The sequence below is a fragment of the Nerophis lumbriciformis genome, linkage group LG10 (assembly GCF_033978685.3).
Source record: "Nerophis lumbriciformis linkage group LG10, RoL_Nlum_v2.1, whole genome shotgun sequence".
Lineage (NCBI taxonomy): Eukaryota > Metazoa > Chordata > Actinopteri > Syngnathiformes > Syngnathidae > Nerophis > Nerophis lumbriciformis.
Window position 1 is genome coordinate 7823542 of NC_084557.2, and position 20021 is coordinate 7843562.

At 40.4% G+C, this 20021-nt stretch overlaps 1 protein-coding gene across 2 annotated transcripts in view; it reads left to right on the plus strand.

The window, feature by feature from the left end:
- otud7a (OTU deubiquitinase 7A) overlaps positions 1-20021 on the plus strand; it is a 117714-nt gene that overhangs the window by 69236 nt on the left and 28457 nt on the right. For both annotated transcript variants that reach the window (XM_061970363.2, XM_061970364.2), the window contains 4 exons: positions 3623-3750; positions 3990-4102; positions 11037-11164; positions 11240-11389. In XM_061970363.2, the coding sequence (XP_061826347.1) occupies positions 3623-3750; positions 3990-4102; positions 11037-11164; positions 11240-11389 (519 nt within the window). The remainder of the gene's footprint in view (positions 1-3622; positions 3751-3989; positions 4103-11036; positions 11165-11239; positions 11390-20021) is intronic.

The following is a 20021-nucleotide window of genomic DNA, read 5'->3' on the forward strand; positions in this document are numbered from 1 at the left end:
CTGTGTGTGCAATCTATAAAATAGCGTGTACTATTACTAAGACTGCATGTGCAGACCGCCTTATTTAAACGAGGATTGTGCGTGTACCATACGGGGCATCACCACAGAGACACTCATTTACTGCACATTCATGTTTTCATGCTCCTACCTCTGGCGTTTTGCTGTTTTCAAACATGCAGGAAACATGCACCACTTCTATGTCTGTCATTGCTTCTACAATGAAACCACTTTTAAATGTTTTGCAGCCGGAAGTGCGCTAATTGGAGGGAGGCTTTACAATGCATATTTGAAAAAGTAATTTTTTCATCTAATAAATATTTTAATATTGTATATTCAATGTGAAAAAACTAACCTTATTCAAAAAAATACTAAAGGCCACCAAAACGCATCAATTAAATGTGTTTTAATCAGCCCCCTAAAGTCCTCTAGCAGCTATAAAATTATAAAATGATGTTGCTGAATAGAAGATATGTCTTAATATTTTTTTTTTTTCTGATCGTCCAAAATGTAAGACGGAGGATTCTCGTCTGTCTTTGCAGCAAAAGCACTGATCCTGCAGCCGTGTGTGGAACTGTCAGTTTGCACGTGCTAAATAAAACGCAAAATAGTGCTCGCAAAACAATGACGAGTGTTGATAAATCACATTGCGCGTTAAAAAATAATTGTATTTGCATCTTCTCCTCCAAGTATCGTGGCCGTTTTATTGTTCAGCATATATTTTTCCTATTAATGAAGACAAAAGGATTATTCTGCTCATTTAACAGACGCAATCCATTTTGCACACGTGTAGTAGATCAGCTCTGCGTGTGCTATCAGGTTTGCACGTGTTTTAGTACACGCAAACCTCCAGTAAATCAGGCACTTAATGTTGGCTGGACAGTTGAATTTGTTTTAATCAGCCCCTTAAAGTCCTCTAGCAGCTATAAAATTATAAAATGATGTTGCTGAATAGAAGCTATGTCTTAATATTTTTTTTTATTTCTGATCGTCCAAAATGTTGACACACACGTAAGATGGAGCATTCTCGTCTGTCCATCGTCTGTCTTTGCAGCAAAAGCACTGATCCTGCAGCCGCGTGTGGAACTGTCAGTTTGCACGTGCTAAATAAAATGCTAAATAGTGCTCGCAAAACGGTGATGAGTGTTGATACATCACATTGCGCGTGCTAAATAATTATATTTGCATCTTCTCCTCCCAGTATTGTGGGCGTTTTATTGTTCAGCGTATAGTTTGCATATTAATGAAGACAAAAGGATTATTCTGCTCATTTAACAGACGCAATCCATTTTGCACACGTGTAGTAGATCAGCTCTGCGTGTGCTATCAGGTTTGCACGTGTTTTAGTACACGCAAACCTTTAGTAAATCAGGCCCTTAGTGTTGGCTGGACAGTTGAATTTGTTTTAATCAGCCCCTTAAAGTCCTCTAGCAGCTATAAAATTATGTTGCTGAATAGAAGATATGTCTTAATATATAATTTTTTTTCTGACCGTCCAAAATTTTGACACACACACACACGTAAGGCGCAGGATTCTCGTCTGTCCATCGTCTGTCTTTGCAGCAAAAGCACTGATCCTGCAGCCGCGTGTGGAAATAAAACGCAAAATAGTGCTCGCAAAACGGTGATGAGTGTTGATAAATCACATTGCGCGTGAAAAATAATTATATTTGCATCTTCTCCTCCCAGTATTGTGGCCGTTTTATTGTTCAGCATATATTTTTCCTATTAATGAAGACAAAATGATTATTCTGCTCACTTAACAGACACAATCCACTTTGCACACATGTATTAGATCAGCTCTGCGTGTGCTATCAGGTCTGCACGTGTTTTAGACCACGCAAACCTTTAGTAAATCAGGCCCTTAGTGTTGGCTGGACAGTTGAATTTGTTTTAATCAGCCCCTTAAAGTCCTCTAGCAGCTATACAATTATAAAATGATGTTGCTGAATAGAAGATATGTCTTAATATTTTTTTTTATTTCTGATCGTCCAAAATGTTGACACACACACGTAAGATGGAGCATTCTCGTTTGTCCTTGCAGCAAAAGCACTGATCCTGCAGCCGCGTGTGGAACTGTCAGTTTGCACGTGCTAAATAAAATGCTAAATAGTGCTCGCAAAACCGTGATGAGTGTTGATACATCACATTGCGCGTGATAAATAATTATATTTGCATCTTCTCCTCCCAGTATTGTGGGCGTTTTATTGTTCAGCGTATAGTTTGCATATTAATGAAGACAAAAGGATTATTCTGCTCATTTAACAGACGCAATCCATTTTGCACACATGTAGTAGATCAGCTCTGCGTGTGCTATCAGGTTTGCACGTGTTTTAGAACACGCAAACCTTTAGTAAATCAGGCCCTTAGTGTTGGCTGGACAGTTGAATTTGTTTTAATCAGCCCCTTAAAGTCCTCTAGCAGCTATAAAATTATAAAATGATGTTGCTGAATAGAAGATATGTCTTAATATTTTTTTTTATTTCTCATCGTCCAAAATGTCGACACACACACGTAAGATGGAGCATTCTCGTCTGTCCATGGTCTGTCTTTACAGCAAAAGCACTGATCCTGCAGCCGCGTGTGGAACTGTCAGTTTGCACGTGCTAAATAAAATGCTAAATAGTGCTCGCAAAACGGTGATGAGTGTTGATACGTCACATTGCGCGTGCTAAATGATTATATTTGCATCTTCTCCTCCCAGTATTGTGGGCGTTTTATTGTTCAGCGTATAGTTTGCATATTAATGAAGACAAAAGGATTATTCTGCTCATTTAACAGACGCAATCCATTTTGCACACGTGTAGTAGATCAGCTCTGCGTGTGCTATCAGGTTTGCACGTGTTTTAGAACACGCAAACCTCCAGTAAATCAGGCACTTAATGTTGGCTGGACAGTTGAATTTGTTTTAATCAGCCCCTTAAAGTCCTCTAGCAGCTATAAAATTATAAAATTATGTTGCTGAATAGAAGATATGTCTTAATATATTTTTTTTTTTCTGACCGTCCAAAATTTTGACACACACACACACGTAGGGCGCAGGATTCTCGTCTGTCCATCGTCTGTCTTTGCAGCAAAAGCACTGATCCTGCAGCCGCGTGTGGAAATAAAACGCAAAATAGTGCTCGCAAAACGGTGATGAGTGTTGATAAATCACATTGCGCGTGAAGAATAATTATATTTGCATCTTCTCCTCCCAGTATCGTGGCCGTTTTATTGTTCAGCATATATTTTTCCTATTAATGAAGACAAAATGATTATTCTGCTCACTTAACAGACACAATCCACTTTGCACACATGTAATTAGATCAGCTCTGCGTGTGCTATCAGGTTTGCACGTGTTTTAGACCACGCAAACCTTTAGTAAATCAGGCCCTTAGTGTTGGCTGGAAAAATTGCCAGTGCTGTTAGATAGAATAATAGGTGATCACAGTCTTACAGTATGTTCCGAAAAGGGATAGTTTCAAAATAAAATTCCTGGGGACACGCCAATGTTTAATTTGGGGTCTTGTAAATGTTGTGCTGTACGCGTGCTGGCATCAAATACAGTGTATTGTTCCTTTAGGACTCGCAGTTGTACCTTTCTCCAGATGCAGTAATAATGGCATGCATCTATCTCCGTCAGGTATGTGGGGCTTTCATGACAGAGACCTGATGCTGAGGAAGTCCCTGTATACCATGATGAAGAGTGGAGCTGAAAGAGACGCTCTGAAGAGGAGGTGGAGGTGGCAGCAAACCCAACAGAACAAAGAGGTTGTGGAGGCGTGTCCACTGTCGCTCATTGTACCACAAATGGCTGATAATCTTAGAATCTTCTCAGAATTAGGAGCGCTACTTTCGAATCAGGCTTTTTCATTAGTAGCTGTAGGTTGAGCAAACCTCTTGGTTGGAAATGGCGACACTGAATGATGAAAGGAATAGTGTGCATGTGTGTGCATGTGTGTGTACGTGTAGGCGAGCATGTGCTCACCACAGTTATGTTGCTTGTGCAGTCCGGCCTAGTGTACACCGAGGAGGAGTGGGAGCGGGAGTGGAACGAGTTGCTCAAGTTAGCCTCCAGCGAGCCTCGCACGCATCTCAGCAAAAACGGCAACGCGAATGGAGGGTAAGCTGTCTCACATTTATGTTTCTCCCACAGTGATGCTTTAAAACTATTTGCAAATAAAGGGCATCTCTCAAGGGGAATGCCGTACTCCTGTAGCGGTTTGGTGCCTGCTGCAGTTAAGTAAATATACACTAAAGGTCATTTCATGAGAAAGTACAGACAGTTGTCATTTTACCACTCTTTTTTTATGACTCACTCTCATAAGTTATTGAATTAGTAATACAATTCGGAAAAAGACAAGCGCACATGCTCAGAAAGGGCCAACGTGGGCTGCTTGCGTGGTCTAAATACAGGTAAAAGCCAGTAAATTAGAATATTTTGAAAAACTTGATTTATTTCAGTAATTGCATTCAAAAGGTGTAACTTGTACATTATATTTATTCATTGCACACAGACTGATGCATTCAAATGTTTATTTCATTTAATTTTGATGATTTGAAGTGGCAACAAATGAAAATCCAAAATTCTGTGTGTCACAAAATTAGAATATTACTTAAGGCTAATACAAAAAAGGGATTTTTAGAAATGTTGGCCAACTGAAAAGTATGAAAATGAAAAATATGAGCATGTACCGACACCAGCAGATGACATGGCACCCCAAACCATCACTGATGGTGGAAACTTTACACTAGACTTCAGGCAACGTGGATCCTGTGCCTCTCCTGTCTTCCTCCAGACTCTGGGACCTCGATTTCCAAAGGAAATGCAAAATTTGCATGGTTGGGTGATGGTTTGGGGTGCCATGTCATCTGCTGGTGTCGGTCCACTCTGTTTCCTGAGATCCAGGGTCAACGCAGCCGTCTACCAGCAAGTTTTAGAGCACTTCATGCTTCCTGCTGCTGACCTGCTCTATGGAGATGGAGATTTCAAGTTCCAACAGGACTTGGCGCCTGCACACAGCGCAAAATCTACCCGTGCCTGGTTTACGGACCATGGTATTTCTGTTCTAAATTGGCCCGCCAACTCCCCTGACCTTAGCCCCATAGAAAATCTGTGGGGTATTGTGAAAAGGAAGATGCAGAATGCCAGACCCAAAAACGCAGAAGAGTTGAAGGCCACTATCAGAGCAACCTGGGCTCTCATAACACCTGAGCAGTGCCAGAAACTCATCGACTCCATGCCACGCCGCATTAACGCAGTAATTGAGGCAAAAGGAGCTCCAACCAAGTATTGAGTATTGTACATGCTCATATTTTTCATTTTCATACTTTTCAGTTGGCCAACATTTCTAAAAATCCCTTTTTTGTATTAGCCTTAAGTAATATTCTAATTTTGTGACACACGGAATTTTGGATTTTCATTTGTTGCCACTTCAAATCATCAAAATTAAATGAAATAAACATTTGAATGCATCAGTCTGTGTGCAATGAATAAATATAATGTACAAGTTACACCTTTTGAATGCAATTACTGAAATAAATCAAGTTTTTCAAAATATTCTAATTTACTGGCTTTTACCTGTATATACTAAAACCAGTGAAGTTGTCGCGCTGTGTAAAAGGTAAATAAAAATAGCATATTTGCAAATCCTTTTCAACTTATATTCAATTGAATAGACTGCAAAGACGAGATTGTAAACTTTGTTATTTTTTTGCAAATATTAGCTCATTGGGAATTTGATACCTGCAACACATGGTTAAAAAAAGCTGGCACAAGTGGCAAAAAAGACTTGAGAAAGTTGAGGAATGCTCATCAAACACTTACTTGGAACATCCCACAGGTGAACAGGCTAATTGGGAACAGGTGGGTGCCATGATTGGGTATAAAAGCAGCTTCCATGAAATGCTCAGTCATTCACAAACAAATGCCTGAGTAAATTATCCAACAGTTTAAGAACAACATTTCTCAACGAGCTATTGCAAGGAATTTAGGGATTTCACCATCTACGGTCTAATATCATCAAAAGGTTCAGAGAATTTGGAGAAATAACTGCAGGTAAGCGGCAATGCCAATGACCTTCGATCCCTCTGGCGGTATTGCATCAAAAAGCGACATCGGTGTGTAAAGGATATCACCACATGGGCTCAGGAACACGTCAGAAAGCCACTGTCAGTAACTACAGTTCATCGCTACATCTGTAAGTGCAAGTTAAAACTCTACTATACAAAGCCAAAGCCATTTATCAACAACACCCAGAAACGCCGCCAGCTTTGATGGGCCCGAGCTCATCTAAGATGGACTGATGCAAAGTGTTAAAGTGTTCTGTGGTCTGACGAGTCCACATATCAAATTGTTTTTGGAAACTGTGGACGTCGTGTCCTCCGGACCAAAGAGGAAAAGAACTATCCACACTTTTATAGGCGCAAAGTGTAAAAGCCAGCATCTGTGATGGTACGGGGGTGTATTAGTGCCCAGGTCATGGGTAACTTACACATCTGTGAAGGCGCCATTAATGCTGAAAGGTACATACGTTTCGGAGCAACTTATGTTGCCATCCAAGCAACGTCTTTTTCATGGACGCCCCTGCTTATTTCAGCAAGACAATGCCAAGCCACATTCTGCACGTGTTACAACAGCGTGGCTTCAAAGTAAAAGAGTGCGGGTACTAGACTGGCCTGCCTGTAGTCCAGACCTGTCTCCCATTGAAAATGTGTGGTGCATTATGAAGCCTAAAATACCACAACGGAGACCCCCGGACTGTTGAACAACTCAAGCTGTACATCAAGCAAGAATGGGAAAGAATTCCACCAGAAAAGTTTCAAAAATTGGTCTCCTTAGTTCCCAAACGTTTACTGAGTGTTGTTAAAAGAAAAGGCCATGTAACACAGTGGTAAAAATGCCCCTGTGACAACTTTTTTGCAATGTGTTGCTGCCATTAAATTCTAAGTTAATGATTATTTGCAAAAAACAATATACGTTTCTCAGTGTGAACATTAAATATCTTGTCTTTGCAGTCTATTCAATTGAATATAAGTTGAAAAGGATTTGCAAATCATTGTTTTCGGTTTTTATTTACGATGTACACAACTTGCCAACTTCACTGGTTTTGGGTTTATATATATTTAGCTGTAAAATATGCTATACAATGGGTAGTTAAGACCATTTTTTCAGGAACACTAACACAAAAACTCAAAATAATGTCTGATGACAGACCACTTAAATAAACGGGATGGAATTTGACAGTTTTTTTTACTGAATGAGACGCCCAACATGTACAAGAAAATAAAGAATATGGGATTTACAATATTAACTATGAACGATAAAACACCGAATATTAACAACATTTGAACATTGCTCCTCTTTTACTTCTCAGACCATCACCTCGATTGATATCTTTTACAATCCAGCAAAATGCAACAAACGCGGCAAAATATAACGCAAAGGGTAAAAAACACCTACAATCTGGTATAATATCACTTTTCTGCAGAACTTTGTTGTAAAAATCTGCTTCCGTCTCTGTCCCTGGCATCAGTGTTTCACGCTGGCTGCTCTGGAAACAAACCCCGCCCACACTTGCTTGGTGCCTTGTCTGCTGGCAGCTGCTGCGACGGAGATTACCGTATTAACCTGTATAATACCCAAAAGCGCAGATTCCAACCATTAAAATACTTTGTATAGTTCAAGACTTACGGTCATTTGAAAACAGCACTGCACATCATAATGGCAGCTACAGTTTTGATGTTATAGGTCTAATAAAAACAATGTGGAAACGTCCGGCGGGCCGGATTAAAAATCTTTATTAGCCGTAATTTGCCCAGGTCTGGTCTAAACCGTGGGCAGCACGGTGGAGGAGGGGTTAGTGTGTCTGCCTTACAGTATATAATATACACTGATATACCATATTATTATATTATATTATATTTTTATATAATATATACAATATATAACAAATCCCAATTACTATAACATCCAAAATATGCTCAATTTGTTGTTTTGCACTAAAAACATAAATTGTTGGGAAATGTATGTGACGACCGGGGCGCATGGTGATGCGGGGTTTCGTTCTCCCAGGATGCAACGGACTTCGGACACAGCGTGAAGGTAAAAGAAATTATTTATTTACGGAATAACTCAGAAGAAACAAAGAAAAGGGTGCTCATATAGCACATAAGGTAAAACTAAGGAAGACTAGCGTGGGAGCTAGCGAGTAACAGAACCTAGCGTGGAAGCTAACAGGTACAGAGCCAGAACAAAAGTCGTCAACTGTTGCAAAAAGCAAACTACGAAGCAAGAACGAATGACAGGGAAGGCAGGCTTAAATAATAATGTCAGTGATGACAAACAGGTGCGTGTCGGGAACAAACGCGGCAGGTGAAAATAATAAGCAGCCATGGCATCAAACTCAGGTGTACAAAACAGGCACTCAAGGAGTCCAAAACTAACCAAAAACACAAGTATCTTGAAAACTTAAAACAAAAAATATGATCCGGGCAGCGGATCATAACAATGTATTTCCTATGAATTTGTTTTAGAACAAACATGCATCAAATTAAAATAAAGTTTTGATTAAAAAAGCATTACAATTAGGGCTGCAACAACTAATCGATTAAAATCGATTATAAAAATAGTTGGCGATTAATTTAGTAATCGATTCGTTGGATCTATGCTATGCGCATGCGCAGAGGATTTTTTTTTTAATGGTTTTATTTTTTATAAAACTTTATTTATAAACTGCAACATTTACAAACAGCTGAGAAACAATAATCAAAATAAGTATGGTGCCAGTATGCTGTTTTTTCCCCCAATAAAATACTGGAAAGGATAGAAATGTAGTGTGTCTCTTTTATCCGATTATTAATCGATTAATCGAAGTAATAATCGACAGATTAATCGATTATCAAATTAGTTGTTAGTTGCAGCCCTAATTACAATTGTTTGATATAAAAACAAAAATTCAAAAGTGTGAAAAATATAATGGAAGAGAAGGTTTCAAAATAAAGTTCTGCTTAGAATTTAGCCGGGTGCGGCGGCCCTGCTTATGTCTAGAACTTTTAGGACAGTGACAGTGTCTTTATATGTCAGTCAAGCGTAATTTGTTTGAGAAAAAGTGTTAATACTGAATTTTTATAGATTGTTTTACTAAATAAAACACTCTATGTGTATAAAGTACTGTTTTAAGGACAAGGGTGTTTGGAGAAAGTGACATAATTGTAAATATAACCAAAATCTTCCATGCTAAAAAATTAAATCCCCAACCTTTCCTAATGCAAAACAGTAATTTACCACAGCTTGAAGTACATGCTGTCAGTTGACATGGTATTATGCCATCTAGTGACAGATTGTGGTATTATTCATCTCAGCCCTCCCTCCTACTGAGATGTGACTTCCTTGTTGCATAAACAAGAATGCAAGCAGGTTTATTAAAGCAGATCGGAAACAAACAGGTTTCCTCCTCCTCCGCACACAGAAACCATCATCATGGTTTCTCATTTCCGTTCTCCAAGCAGGTGTTATGTGTCGACATAAAAAAAAAAAGACAAACCGTGTGTAATTTTAGCTTGTTTTCAGTAGTAACATGTAAACAACCTCCCGTTTTGAACAGCATCATTAGTTTGGTTGTTCTAAGCTGTCATTGAGCTTGACTCTAACACAGTAATCAAGTTTGGAATGTTTGATGGTCCGACTGTGAGAGGAGTCCCTAAATGGGATGAGTGGGAGTCGCATATTAAGAGGCTCTTCATTAGAGCTAATTTGGCGGCGTAGGCTGTTTGTGTGCCCCACAACTTAATTGTTGCACATTTCCTTGTTCCCTTGTGTCTGAGCCTTCTGCCTCCGCGCTTACTTTCGCTCGCTTTCATACAAACACGTGTCGAGCCTGCACAGATGGACCTATTGTTGTCCCGCCAGGTGAAAGCGGTGAGAGCATGCTTAGCCGATACATTTCCTATTTTTGCGGCAAGTGTGCTTGCACCCTGGACTGATACGAGACAAGCTCTACCAGCTCAGCGTGCCCGACTCCCTCTGCAGTTGGATCAATGACTTCCTGACGGACAGAAGACAGCACGTGCGGGTGGGGAAGATTGTCTCGGACAGTCGAACCACGAACACTGGTACTCCTCAGGGCTGTGTACTTTCCCCCTGGCTCTTCTCCCTGTATACAAACTGCTGCACCTCCAGTCACCAGTCGGTAAAGCTGCTCAAGTTTGCGGACGACACTACTCTCATCGGGCTCATCTCGGATGGCGACGAGTCCGCCTACAGGAGAGAGGTGGACCGGCTGGCGTCCTGGTGCAGCCTCAACAACCTGGAGCTGAATGCCCAGAAAACAGTGGAGATGATCTTGGACTTCAGGAAAGTCACAGCCCCACCATCCCCCCTCACCCTGATTGACTCTCCCACCCCCGTCTCCGTTGTGGACTCCATCTGTTTCTTGGGCACCACCATCACCCAGGTCCTCAAGTGGGAGCCGACCATCAGCTCCCTCATCAAGAAGGCCCGGCAGAGGATGTACTTCCTGCGGCAGCTGAAGAAACTGAAGGTGCCGACCGAGATGCTGGTGCAGTTTTACTCAGCCATCATCGAGTCCATCCTCACCTCCGCCATCACCGTGTGATGCATCGACTGCTGCTGAGAAGGTTATTGGCTGAAAACTCCCATCCCTCCAGGACCTGTTCTCCTCCAGGACCAGGAGGCGTGTGGGTCGGATCACAGCTGACTCTTCTCACCCTGGACACAAACTATTCTCCCCTCTCCCATCAGGCAGGAGACTACGGTCCATCCAGACCCACACCTTCCCGCCACCTAAACAGTTTTTTCCCCTCGGCCATCAGGCACATGAACAATAACAAGATCTGATAGCTCAGTTACAGCTCATGTTATTCTACTCTGTGTTATATGTGTTTTATGTTGTACGATTGCGCCAAGTAAAATTCCTAGTTTGTGAACCCGTTCTCAAACAATGGCAATAAAAACTCTTCTGATTCTGATCTGATTCTGATTTTTCTGATTCTGTACCGACTCGGGAACTTGAAATCCTGCGTGTTTCTATCTGCAGGGTGGATAATTCAGAGGATCCGGTCTATGAGAGCCTGGAGGAGTTCCATGTGTTTGTGCTGGCCCACGTGCTGCGCAGGCCGATTGTGGTGGTGGCCGACACGATGCTCAGAGACTCGGGAGGAGAAGGTAGCCTTCACCGTGTCTTGATCTTTCCAACAATGGAGAAATGTCCAACTCTAACGTCGTGGTCCTGACTCCTAGCGTTTGCTCCCATCCCGTTTGGTGGCCTCTACTTGCCTCTGGAGGTGCCTCCCAGCCGCTGCCACTGCTCCCCGCTGGTGTTGGCTTACGATCAGGCACACTTCTCCGCCCTGGTGTCCATGGAACAGAGGGACCAGCAGCGAGAGCAAGGTAGAAGTGAGCTTCATTGCAGATTCTTGGTGTGATCTACAGGGACTGGCAGTTTAAGGTGTTGTGTGCGAAAGTCATTGCTTCCGATTCAGGTTGGGAGATTGTGAGTGGTCTGGCTGTCCTGCTGGAGGTGAATAATGAATGAAATAGCAGTGGAGCTGTGTGTGATTCATTATTGAAAGATGCCAGTTAGCAGCAGGAACCAGAGAGTGGCCAGAAAATGGGCGGGAGGTTCACTTCTTATTCAGCACTAATACCGTATTTTTCGGACCATAAGGCCAGGGCTCAAATTTAACCACGGCAACAAAGCCGCGACCGCCCTCGTCATTTACCGTAAGCCCTACAAATTGACCAACATTTGCGGCAAATGTCATGACCGCCCTTGACTTTTTACTTATTAATGGACGAGGGATGTAACAATAAACGGTATAATGATAATTTGCGATAAAATTCCAGACAGTTAGTAATACCGTCTAATTTTTTTTATTACCGAAACCCTGTCATTTATTAATGCATTTTAGGTAACACAAAGTCAGGCGCATGCACACTAGTGGCGTTTGGCTTGATAATCATGGCGGACGAAGGACACAGACTTTACTCGGGAGATTTTGCTGGATGTAAACGGAGCCAAGCGTTTGGTTTAACGTAATTTCCCCTCACTTCCCGCCGTGCGTTTAAGAGCGCACTGCTGTGTTTAGATGGAGACAGGTGTGGACAATATTGGAGACACTTGTCCCCACACTAAAAGTATACAGCGAAGGAGAATGCAGCAGGTGATGTGTCGTGAACGTTCTCACAAATTGTTTATAAAGTCTTTAGTTTGTTTACTGGGATGTTCACTCCTTCTTTATTTAACTGCAAACTGTATCAGTGTTTAATTAACATCAATACTAGCTAAAATGTTTTGTCGTCCCATCGAACTGAACGAAGGCTGTGAAGATTCTGTATTCGATGTGAGAGTTGTCACATTGTTTGTTGGCCAAAATGTTGTACTGAACCAAGAGATGAACAACGCTTGTTTATTAGACTTCATCTTCATTAGCCAATCTGCTTTTTGTTTTATTTTGATATCAAAAAGTAAACACAAGGTTTTTTTTACATTACTTGTGTTTTTTTCGTGTCACAAAGGTATTACTTCAAAAACCATTCATGTGACACAGCATTTTGTTACTGTGTTGTTGTGTATAGTTCATTCCTATATGACATATTTCTGCTCAAACTCTTCATGGATCTGTCCCTACATGTACATATAAATGTACATAACTTTAAAAAAAAATAAAAACATTTTTAGAAAATACCTCCCTCTATCAAAATGTAAAAATAGAGATAAAGGCATCATGAATTGACAAAAAGCTGACAAATTTATATTCCATCTATCCATCCATTTTCTACTGCTTATTCCCTTTGGGGTCGCGGGGGGCGCTGGAGCCTATCTCAGCTACAATCGGGCGGAAGGCGGGGTGCACCCTGGACAAGTCGCCACCTCATCGCAGGGCCAACACAGATAGACAGACAACATTCACACACTAGTGCCAATTTATTGTTGCCATATTATTAATGAATAAAAAAAAGTTTATATATATATATATATAAATATATAATTTATTGTTGCCATATTATTAATGAATAAAAAAAAGTTTATATATATATATATATATATATGTCCTGCCTTATATATATATATATATATATATATATATATATATATATATATATATATATATATATATATATATATATATATATATATATATATATATATATATATATATATATATAAACTTTTTTTAATTCATTGATAATATACATTTGTCAGCTTTTTGTCATATACATATACAGGTAAAAGCCAGTAAATTAGAATATTTTGAAAAACTTGATTTATTTCAGTAATTGCATTCAAAAGGTGTAACTTGTACATTATATTTATTCATTGCACACAGACTGATGCATTCAAATGTTTATTTCATTTAATTTTGATGATTTGAAGTGGCAACAAATGAAAATCCAAAATTCCGTGTGTCACAAAATTAGAATATTTCTTAAGGCTAATACAAAAAAGGGATTTTTAGAAATGTTGGCCAACTGAAAAGTATGAAAATGAAAAATATGAGCATGTACAATACTCAATACTTGGTTGGAGCTCCTTTTGCCTCAATTACTGCGTTAATGCGGCGTGGCATCGAGTCGATGAGTTTCTGGCACTGCTCAGGTGTTATGAGAGCCCAGGTTGCTCTGATAATGGCCTTCAACTCTTCTGCGTTTTTGGGTCTGGCATTCTGCATCTTCCTTTTCACAATACCCCACAGATTTTCTATGGGGCTAAGGTCAGGGGAGTTGGCGGGCCAATTTAGAACAGAAATACCATGGTCCATAAACCAGGCACGGGTAGATTTTGCGCTGTGTGCAGGCGCCAAGTCCTGTTGGAACTTGAAATCTCCATCTCCATAGAGCAGGTCAGCAGCAGGAAGCATGAAGTGCTCTAAAACTTGCTGGTAGACGGCTGCGTTGACCCTGGATCTCAGGAAACAGAGTGGACCGACACCAGCAGATGACATGGCACCCCAAACCATCACTGATGGTGGAAACTTTACACTAGACTTCAGGCAACGTGGATCCTGTGCCTCTCCTGTCTTCCTCCAGACTCTGGGACCTCGATTTCCAAAGGAAATGCAAAATTTGCATGGTTGGGTGATGGTTTGGTGTGCCATGTCATCTGCTGGTGTCGGTCCACTCTGTTTCCTGAGATCCAGGGTCAACGCAGCCGTCTACCAGCAAGTTTTAGAGCACTTCATGCTTCCTGCTGCTGACCTGCTCTATGGAGATGGAGATTTCAAGTTCCAACAGGACTTGGCGCCTGCACACAGCGCAAAATCTACCCGTGCCTGGACTTGGCGCCTGCACACAGCGCAAAATCTACCCGTGCCTGGTTTACGGACCATGGTATTTCTGTTCTAAATTGGCCCGCCAACTCCCCTGACCTTAGCCCCATAGAAAATCTGTGGGGTATTGTGAAAAGGAAGATGCAGAATGCCAGACCCAAAAACGCAGAAGAGTTGAAGGCCACTATCAGAGCAACCTGGGCTCTCATAACACCTGAGCAGTGCCAGAAACTCATCGACTCCATGCCACGCCGCATTAACGCAGTAATTGAGGCAAAAGGAGCTCCAACCAAGTATTGAGTATTGTACATGCTCATATTTTTCATTTTCATACTTTTCAGTTGGCCAACATTTCTAAAAATCCCTTTTTTGTATTAGCCTTAAGAAATATTCTAATTTTGTGACACACGGAATTTTGGATTTTCATTTGTTGCCACTTCAAATCATCAAAATTAAATGAAATAAACATTTGAATGCATCAGTCTGTGTGCAATGAATAAATATAATGTACAAGTTACACCTTTTGAATGCAATTACTGAAATAAATCAAGTTTTTCAAAATATTCTAATTTACTGGCTTTTACCTGTATATATTAAGGCAGGACATATATATATATATATATATATATATATATATATATATATATATATATATATATATATATATATATATATATATATGTATGTATGTACAGTGTATAGGCAACATTTGCCTTGACCTTAAAAAGTTAAAATTTGAGGCCTGTAAGGCGCATCGTCGATGAACGGGTCTTTTTGGGTCTACTTTCATACCCAAGGCTAAGGCGCATTTAAGGGGTCATATTATTTTTTTTTTTCTACATTTAAAACACTTCTTTGGGGTTTACATAACATATGATAGTGGTTCTTTGGTCGACATTTTGAATAGTTGATGTTTTACAGACCAACTTCAAGCCTTTTTCTGACCGTCTCTTCAGGATATGCTGTGTGGTGGGCGGTGTTATTTACATGGCTCCACTTCTACTGCATCTTTTACCCGTCATCTTTGTTGTACCTACCGGAGCTTTTTTTTAGTGCTTTTATAGCGAGTCTCCTGACAGATATAAGTTAGAACTGTATGCTACTTTGTATTAGAAATAGCAACAGTGGAGGATGAATGCTCCACAACAAGAACATAGAGAAAAAGAAAGAGCTTATTGACTACAGCAGATGGGCACGCATATTTTCGGTACTAATGCAGATCCCAAATACACATCACCAGGTACCAATAGGTAAGAAAAGTTGGTAATGCATAATAGGGCAAAAGAAAAAGCCAGATAATGTCTCTCGATAGGTGCCATTTTGGGGTCCTCATACACACACCATAATAATACCCGTATGTTGCAGCACAGTACGTCTAACTAATGTAGCCGCAACGCTCCAACAATCAATGAAGTGATGTGGCTTCATAGCTTACCAAAGCTTACTAAAACATTTTGAAACATTTTTCAGCGCCATGTGTAATGTTCTGTATTCTCAATGAAACATCAACGTTTTGGTCTGGCTCGCTGACCAGTACTCGCTAGCGTCATTTATTGAACAGGCATCAACCTGCAGTCCACACAAATCTCTTATGTATGACTGCCACCTATTGTTCACACTTATCATTACACCATGTACCATACAAAAATTGGTTCGAGGTCAGTAAGCCCAACCAGAATTAATCCATACATTAGGCACACAGGGTTATAAAGTGCACTGTCAATTTTTGAGAAAAATAAACAATTTTAAGTGTGCCTTACAGTCTGATAAGTACGGTCCTAGAAATCATAAATCCACCCGTCCATTTTTAATTCGTAAGAACTATGTTGATTCTGTGGAATTGTATTTCATTTTGCTGTGTTATAGCTTGATCTTGAGGCATTTAGTACGTTTAGTGCTCGCAGGCCCGATTAGTTTATGTACTGCACTATTTTGTTGTTGAAATGTTCATACCATATTACATACTGAACAGGTTCTGTATTTAAATAAATGATAGATACAATAAATAGCAACACATTCAAGAAATACATTTTCGATTGTTGGCTTGATGAACCATTCATTGGGTCTCTCAATGGACACTGTGATGTCAGACTACTCCATCTTAATGAAGCGCATGTGTATCCAACATTGTAACAACATTTATAAGTCAGTAAAGACAAAAATCATCGTAGGTCCTCTTTAAAGGGTAGTGCAAAATGAGGTACCGTATTTTTCGGACTATAAGGCTCACTTAAAATATATTTTTTTTCTCAAAACTCGACAGTGCGCCGTATAACCCGGTGCGCTTAATGTACGGAATAATTCTGGTTTTGCTTACTGACCTCGAAGCTATTTTATTTGGTACACGGTGAAATGATAAGTGTTTTTGATTGATTCATTGAGACTTTTATTAGTAGATTGCACAGTACAGTACATATTCCGTACAATTGATCACTAAATGGTAACACCCGAATAAGTTTTTCAACTTGTTTAAGTCGGGGTCCACGTTAATCAATTCATGGTAAATGAATTGATTGACTGGTCACAACTACATGTGACCAGTAGATGGCAGTCACACATAAGAGATACGTGCAGACTGCAATATGATGGCAGTCACACACATGAGATACGTGTAGACTGCAATATGACTAAAGTAAACAACACCAACATTTTATATGTTCCATTGAAAATACAGAACATTACACACTGCGCTCAAAAATCTATCAAAATGTTTTAGTGTGACTTTCGTAAGCTATGAAGCTGCACCGCTTGATGGATTGTACTGTGCTTCAACATAGGAGTAATTGTATGGTGTGTGTATAAGGTAAGACATATTATCTGGCGTTTTGTTTCGCAATATTATGCAAAAGCAACTTTTCTTACCTTCTGGTACCTGCTGATCTGTATTTGGGATCTGCATAAGTCCTGAAAATTTGCACGAGTCCACCTTTGTAGTCGGTGCCGACACCGTAGTCGATAAGCTTCTTCTTTTTCTCTATCTTCTTGTTATGGGACATTCATCCTCCACTGTTGCCATTTCTAATATAAAGTAGTGTAAAGTTCTTACTTACATCTGTCAGCAAACTCGCCATCAAAGGGGAACATTATCACAATTTCAGAAGGGTTAAAACCATTAAAAATCAGTTCCCAGTGGCTTATTTTATTTTTCGAAGTTTTTTTCAAAATTTTACCCATCACGCAATATCCCTAAAAAAAGCTTCACAGTGCCTGATTTTAACCATCGTTATATACACCCGTCCATTTTCCTGTGACGTCACATAGTGATGCCAATACAAACAAACATGGCGGCTAGAACAGCAAGCTATAGCGACATTAGCTCGGATTCAGACTCGGATTTCAGCGGTTTAAGCGATTCAACAGATTACGCATGTATTGAAACGGATGGTTGTAGTGTGGAGGCAGGTAGCGAAAACGAAATTGAAGAAGAAACTGAAGCTATTGAGCCATATCGGTTTGAACCGTATGCAAGCGAAACCGACGAAAACGACACGACAGCCAGCGACACGGGAGAAAGCGAGGACGAATTCGGCGATCGCCTTCTAACCAACGATTGGTATGTGTTTGTTTGGCATTAAAGGAAACTAACAACTATGAACTAGGTTTACAGCATATGACATACATTTGGCAACAACATGCACTTTGAGAGTGCAGACAGCCCAGTTTTCATCAATTAATATATTCTGTAGACATACCCTCATCCGTGCTCTTTTCCTGGGGGTTTGGCGGCAGATTTCTTTGACTTTATCGTTGGAAATGCACCTGCTTTGAGTGTCGCAGGATATCCACACATTCTTGCCATCTCTGTCGTAGCATAGCTTTCGTCGGTAAAGTGTGTGGAACAAACGTCCAATTTCTTGCCACTTTTCGCATCTTTGGGCCACTGGTGCAACTTGAATCCGTCCCTGTTCGTGTTGTTACACCCTCCGACAACACACCGACGACGCATGATGTCTCCAGGGTACGGAAAACAGTCGAAAAAACGGAAAATAACAGAGCTGATTTGACTCGGTGTTTGTAATTTGTTTGAGAAAATGGCGGATTGCTTCCTGATGTGACGTCACATTGTGACGTCATCGCTCCGAGAGCGAATAATAGAAAGGCGTTTAATTCGCCAAAATTCACCCATTTAGAGTTCGGAAATCGGTTAAAAAAAAAAAAGGTCTTTTTTCTGCAACATCAAGGTATATATTGACGCTTACATAGGTCTGGTGATAATGTTCCCCTTTAAAGCGTTAAAACATACCGGTGTAGTGAGTTAACATTATTCACCCAAGGAACGTTAGTTAGTAGAGAGTTCGCGTCGGCCGGTTTTTCACGGGACACATTTCTGGCGGATGAGGAGATGCTGCTCCGTTATTGATTGAAGTAAAGTCTGAATGTCATTAAAACAGTTAGCTCCAACTTTTGACACTTCTTCCACTCCCGTCCTTGCACGCTACACCGCTACAACAAAGATGACGTGGAGAAGACGCTGTTGAAGGTGAGCCACGTATATAAGACCGCCCACAAAACGGCGCATCCTGAAGCGACTGTCAGAAAGCGACTTGAAGATGATCTGTAAAACATCATCTATGCAACATTTTGACCAAAGAACCACCATTACATGTTATGTAGACCATACTTGCCAACCTTGAGACCTCCGATTTCGGGAGGTGGGGGGCGGGGGGCGTGGTCAGGGGTGGGGCGGGGCGTGGTTGGGGGCGTGGTTAAGAGTGGAGGAGTGTATTGACAGCTAGAATTCACCAAGTCAAGTATTTCATACATAAATATATATATATATATATATATATATATATATCCTGAAAATATGCAAACAAAACTGTGTTTAGATAATTGATACTTCAAACTTGCATAAATAAATCTTAAGGAATATAACATAACTTGGCTTCTGAGAGCTTCAAAATGTAATGAATAAAATGCTAAAGTTGTTGATAAACAAGCAATTATTTTAATAATTAAATATGATCATTTTAAATGAATTATGATCATTTAAAATTAATTATTTCAAATATTTGTATTTTATTTTATTATTTATTATTCACGGTGGCAGAGGGGTTAGTGCATCTGCCTCACAATACGAAGGTCCTGAGTAGTCTTGGGTTCAATCCCGGGCTCGGGATCTTTCTGTGTGGAGTTTGCATGTCCTCCCCGTGACTGCGTGGGTTCCCTCCGGGTACTCCGGCTTCCTCCCACCTCCAAAGACATGCACCTGGGGATAAGTTGATTGGCAACACTAAATTGGCCCTAGTGTGTGGATGTGAGTGTGAATGTTGTCTGTCTATCTGCGTTGGCCCTGCGATGAGGTGGCGACTTGTCCAGGGTGTACGCCGCCTTCCGCCCGATTGTAGCTGAGATAGGCTCCAGCGCCCCCCGCGACCCCAAAAGGGAATAAGCGGTAGAAAATGGATGGATGGATTTTTATTTTAAAGTATAATTCTATGGCTGGATGTAATAAGGAGTCAGAAAAAATACAAATAAAAATACAATCAATTTTGATGTTTTTAGCAAATCTAGTAAAAATGTATTTCGTTTTTGTTTTTTTTAATTAGTAAATATAATTATTTTTAGGTAAGATAAACATAATAATACAATTTATCTCTAGTATGGATGATTTATTTCTTGTCACCCTGTTGTCCTCCCGTCTGAAAAAAGGCTGTCCTCACTCAGGTCCGCATGGAGCTGGAGGGGGCGTGGCCTCCAGCTCCGGCTGAAAATCGGGAGATTTTCGGGAGAATATTTGTCCTGGGAGGTTT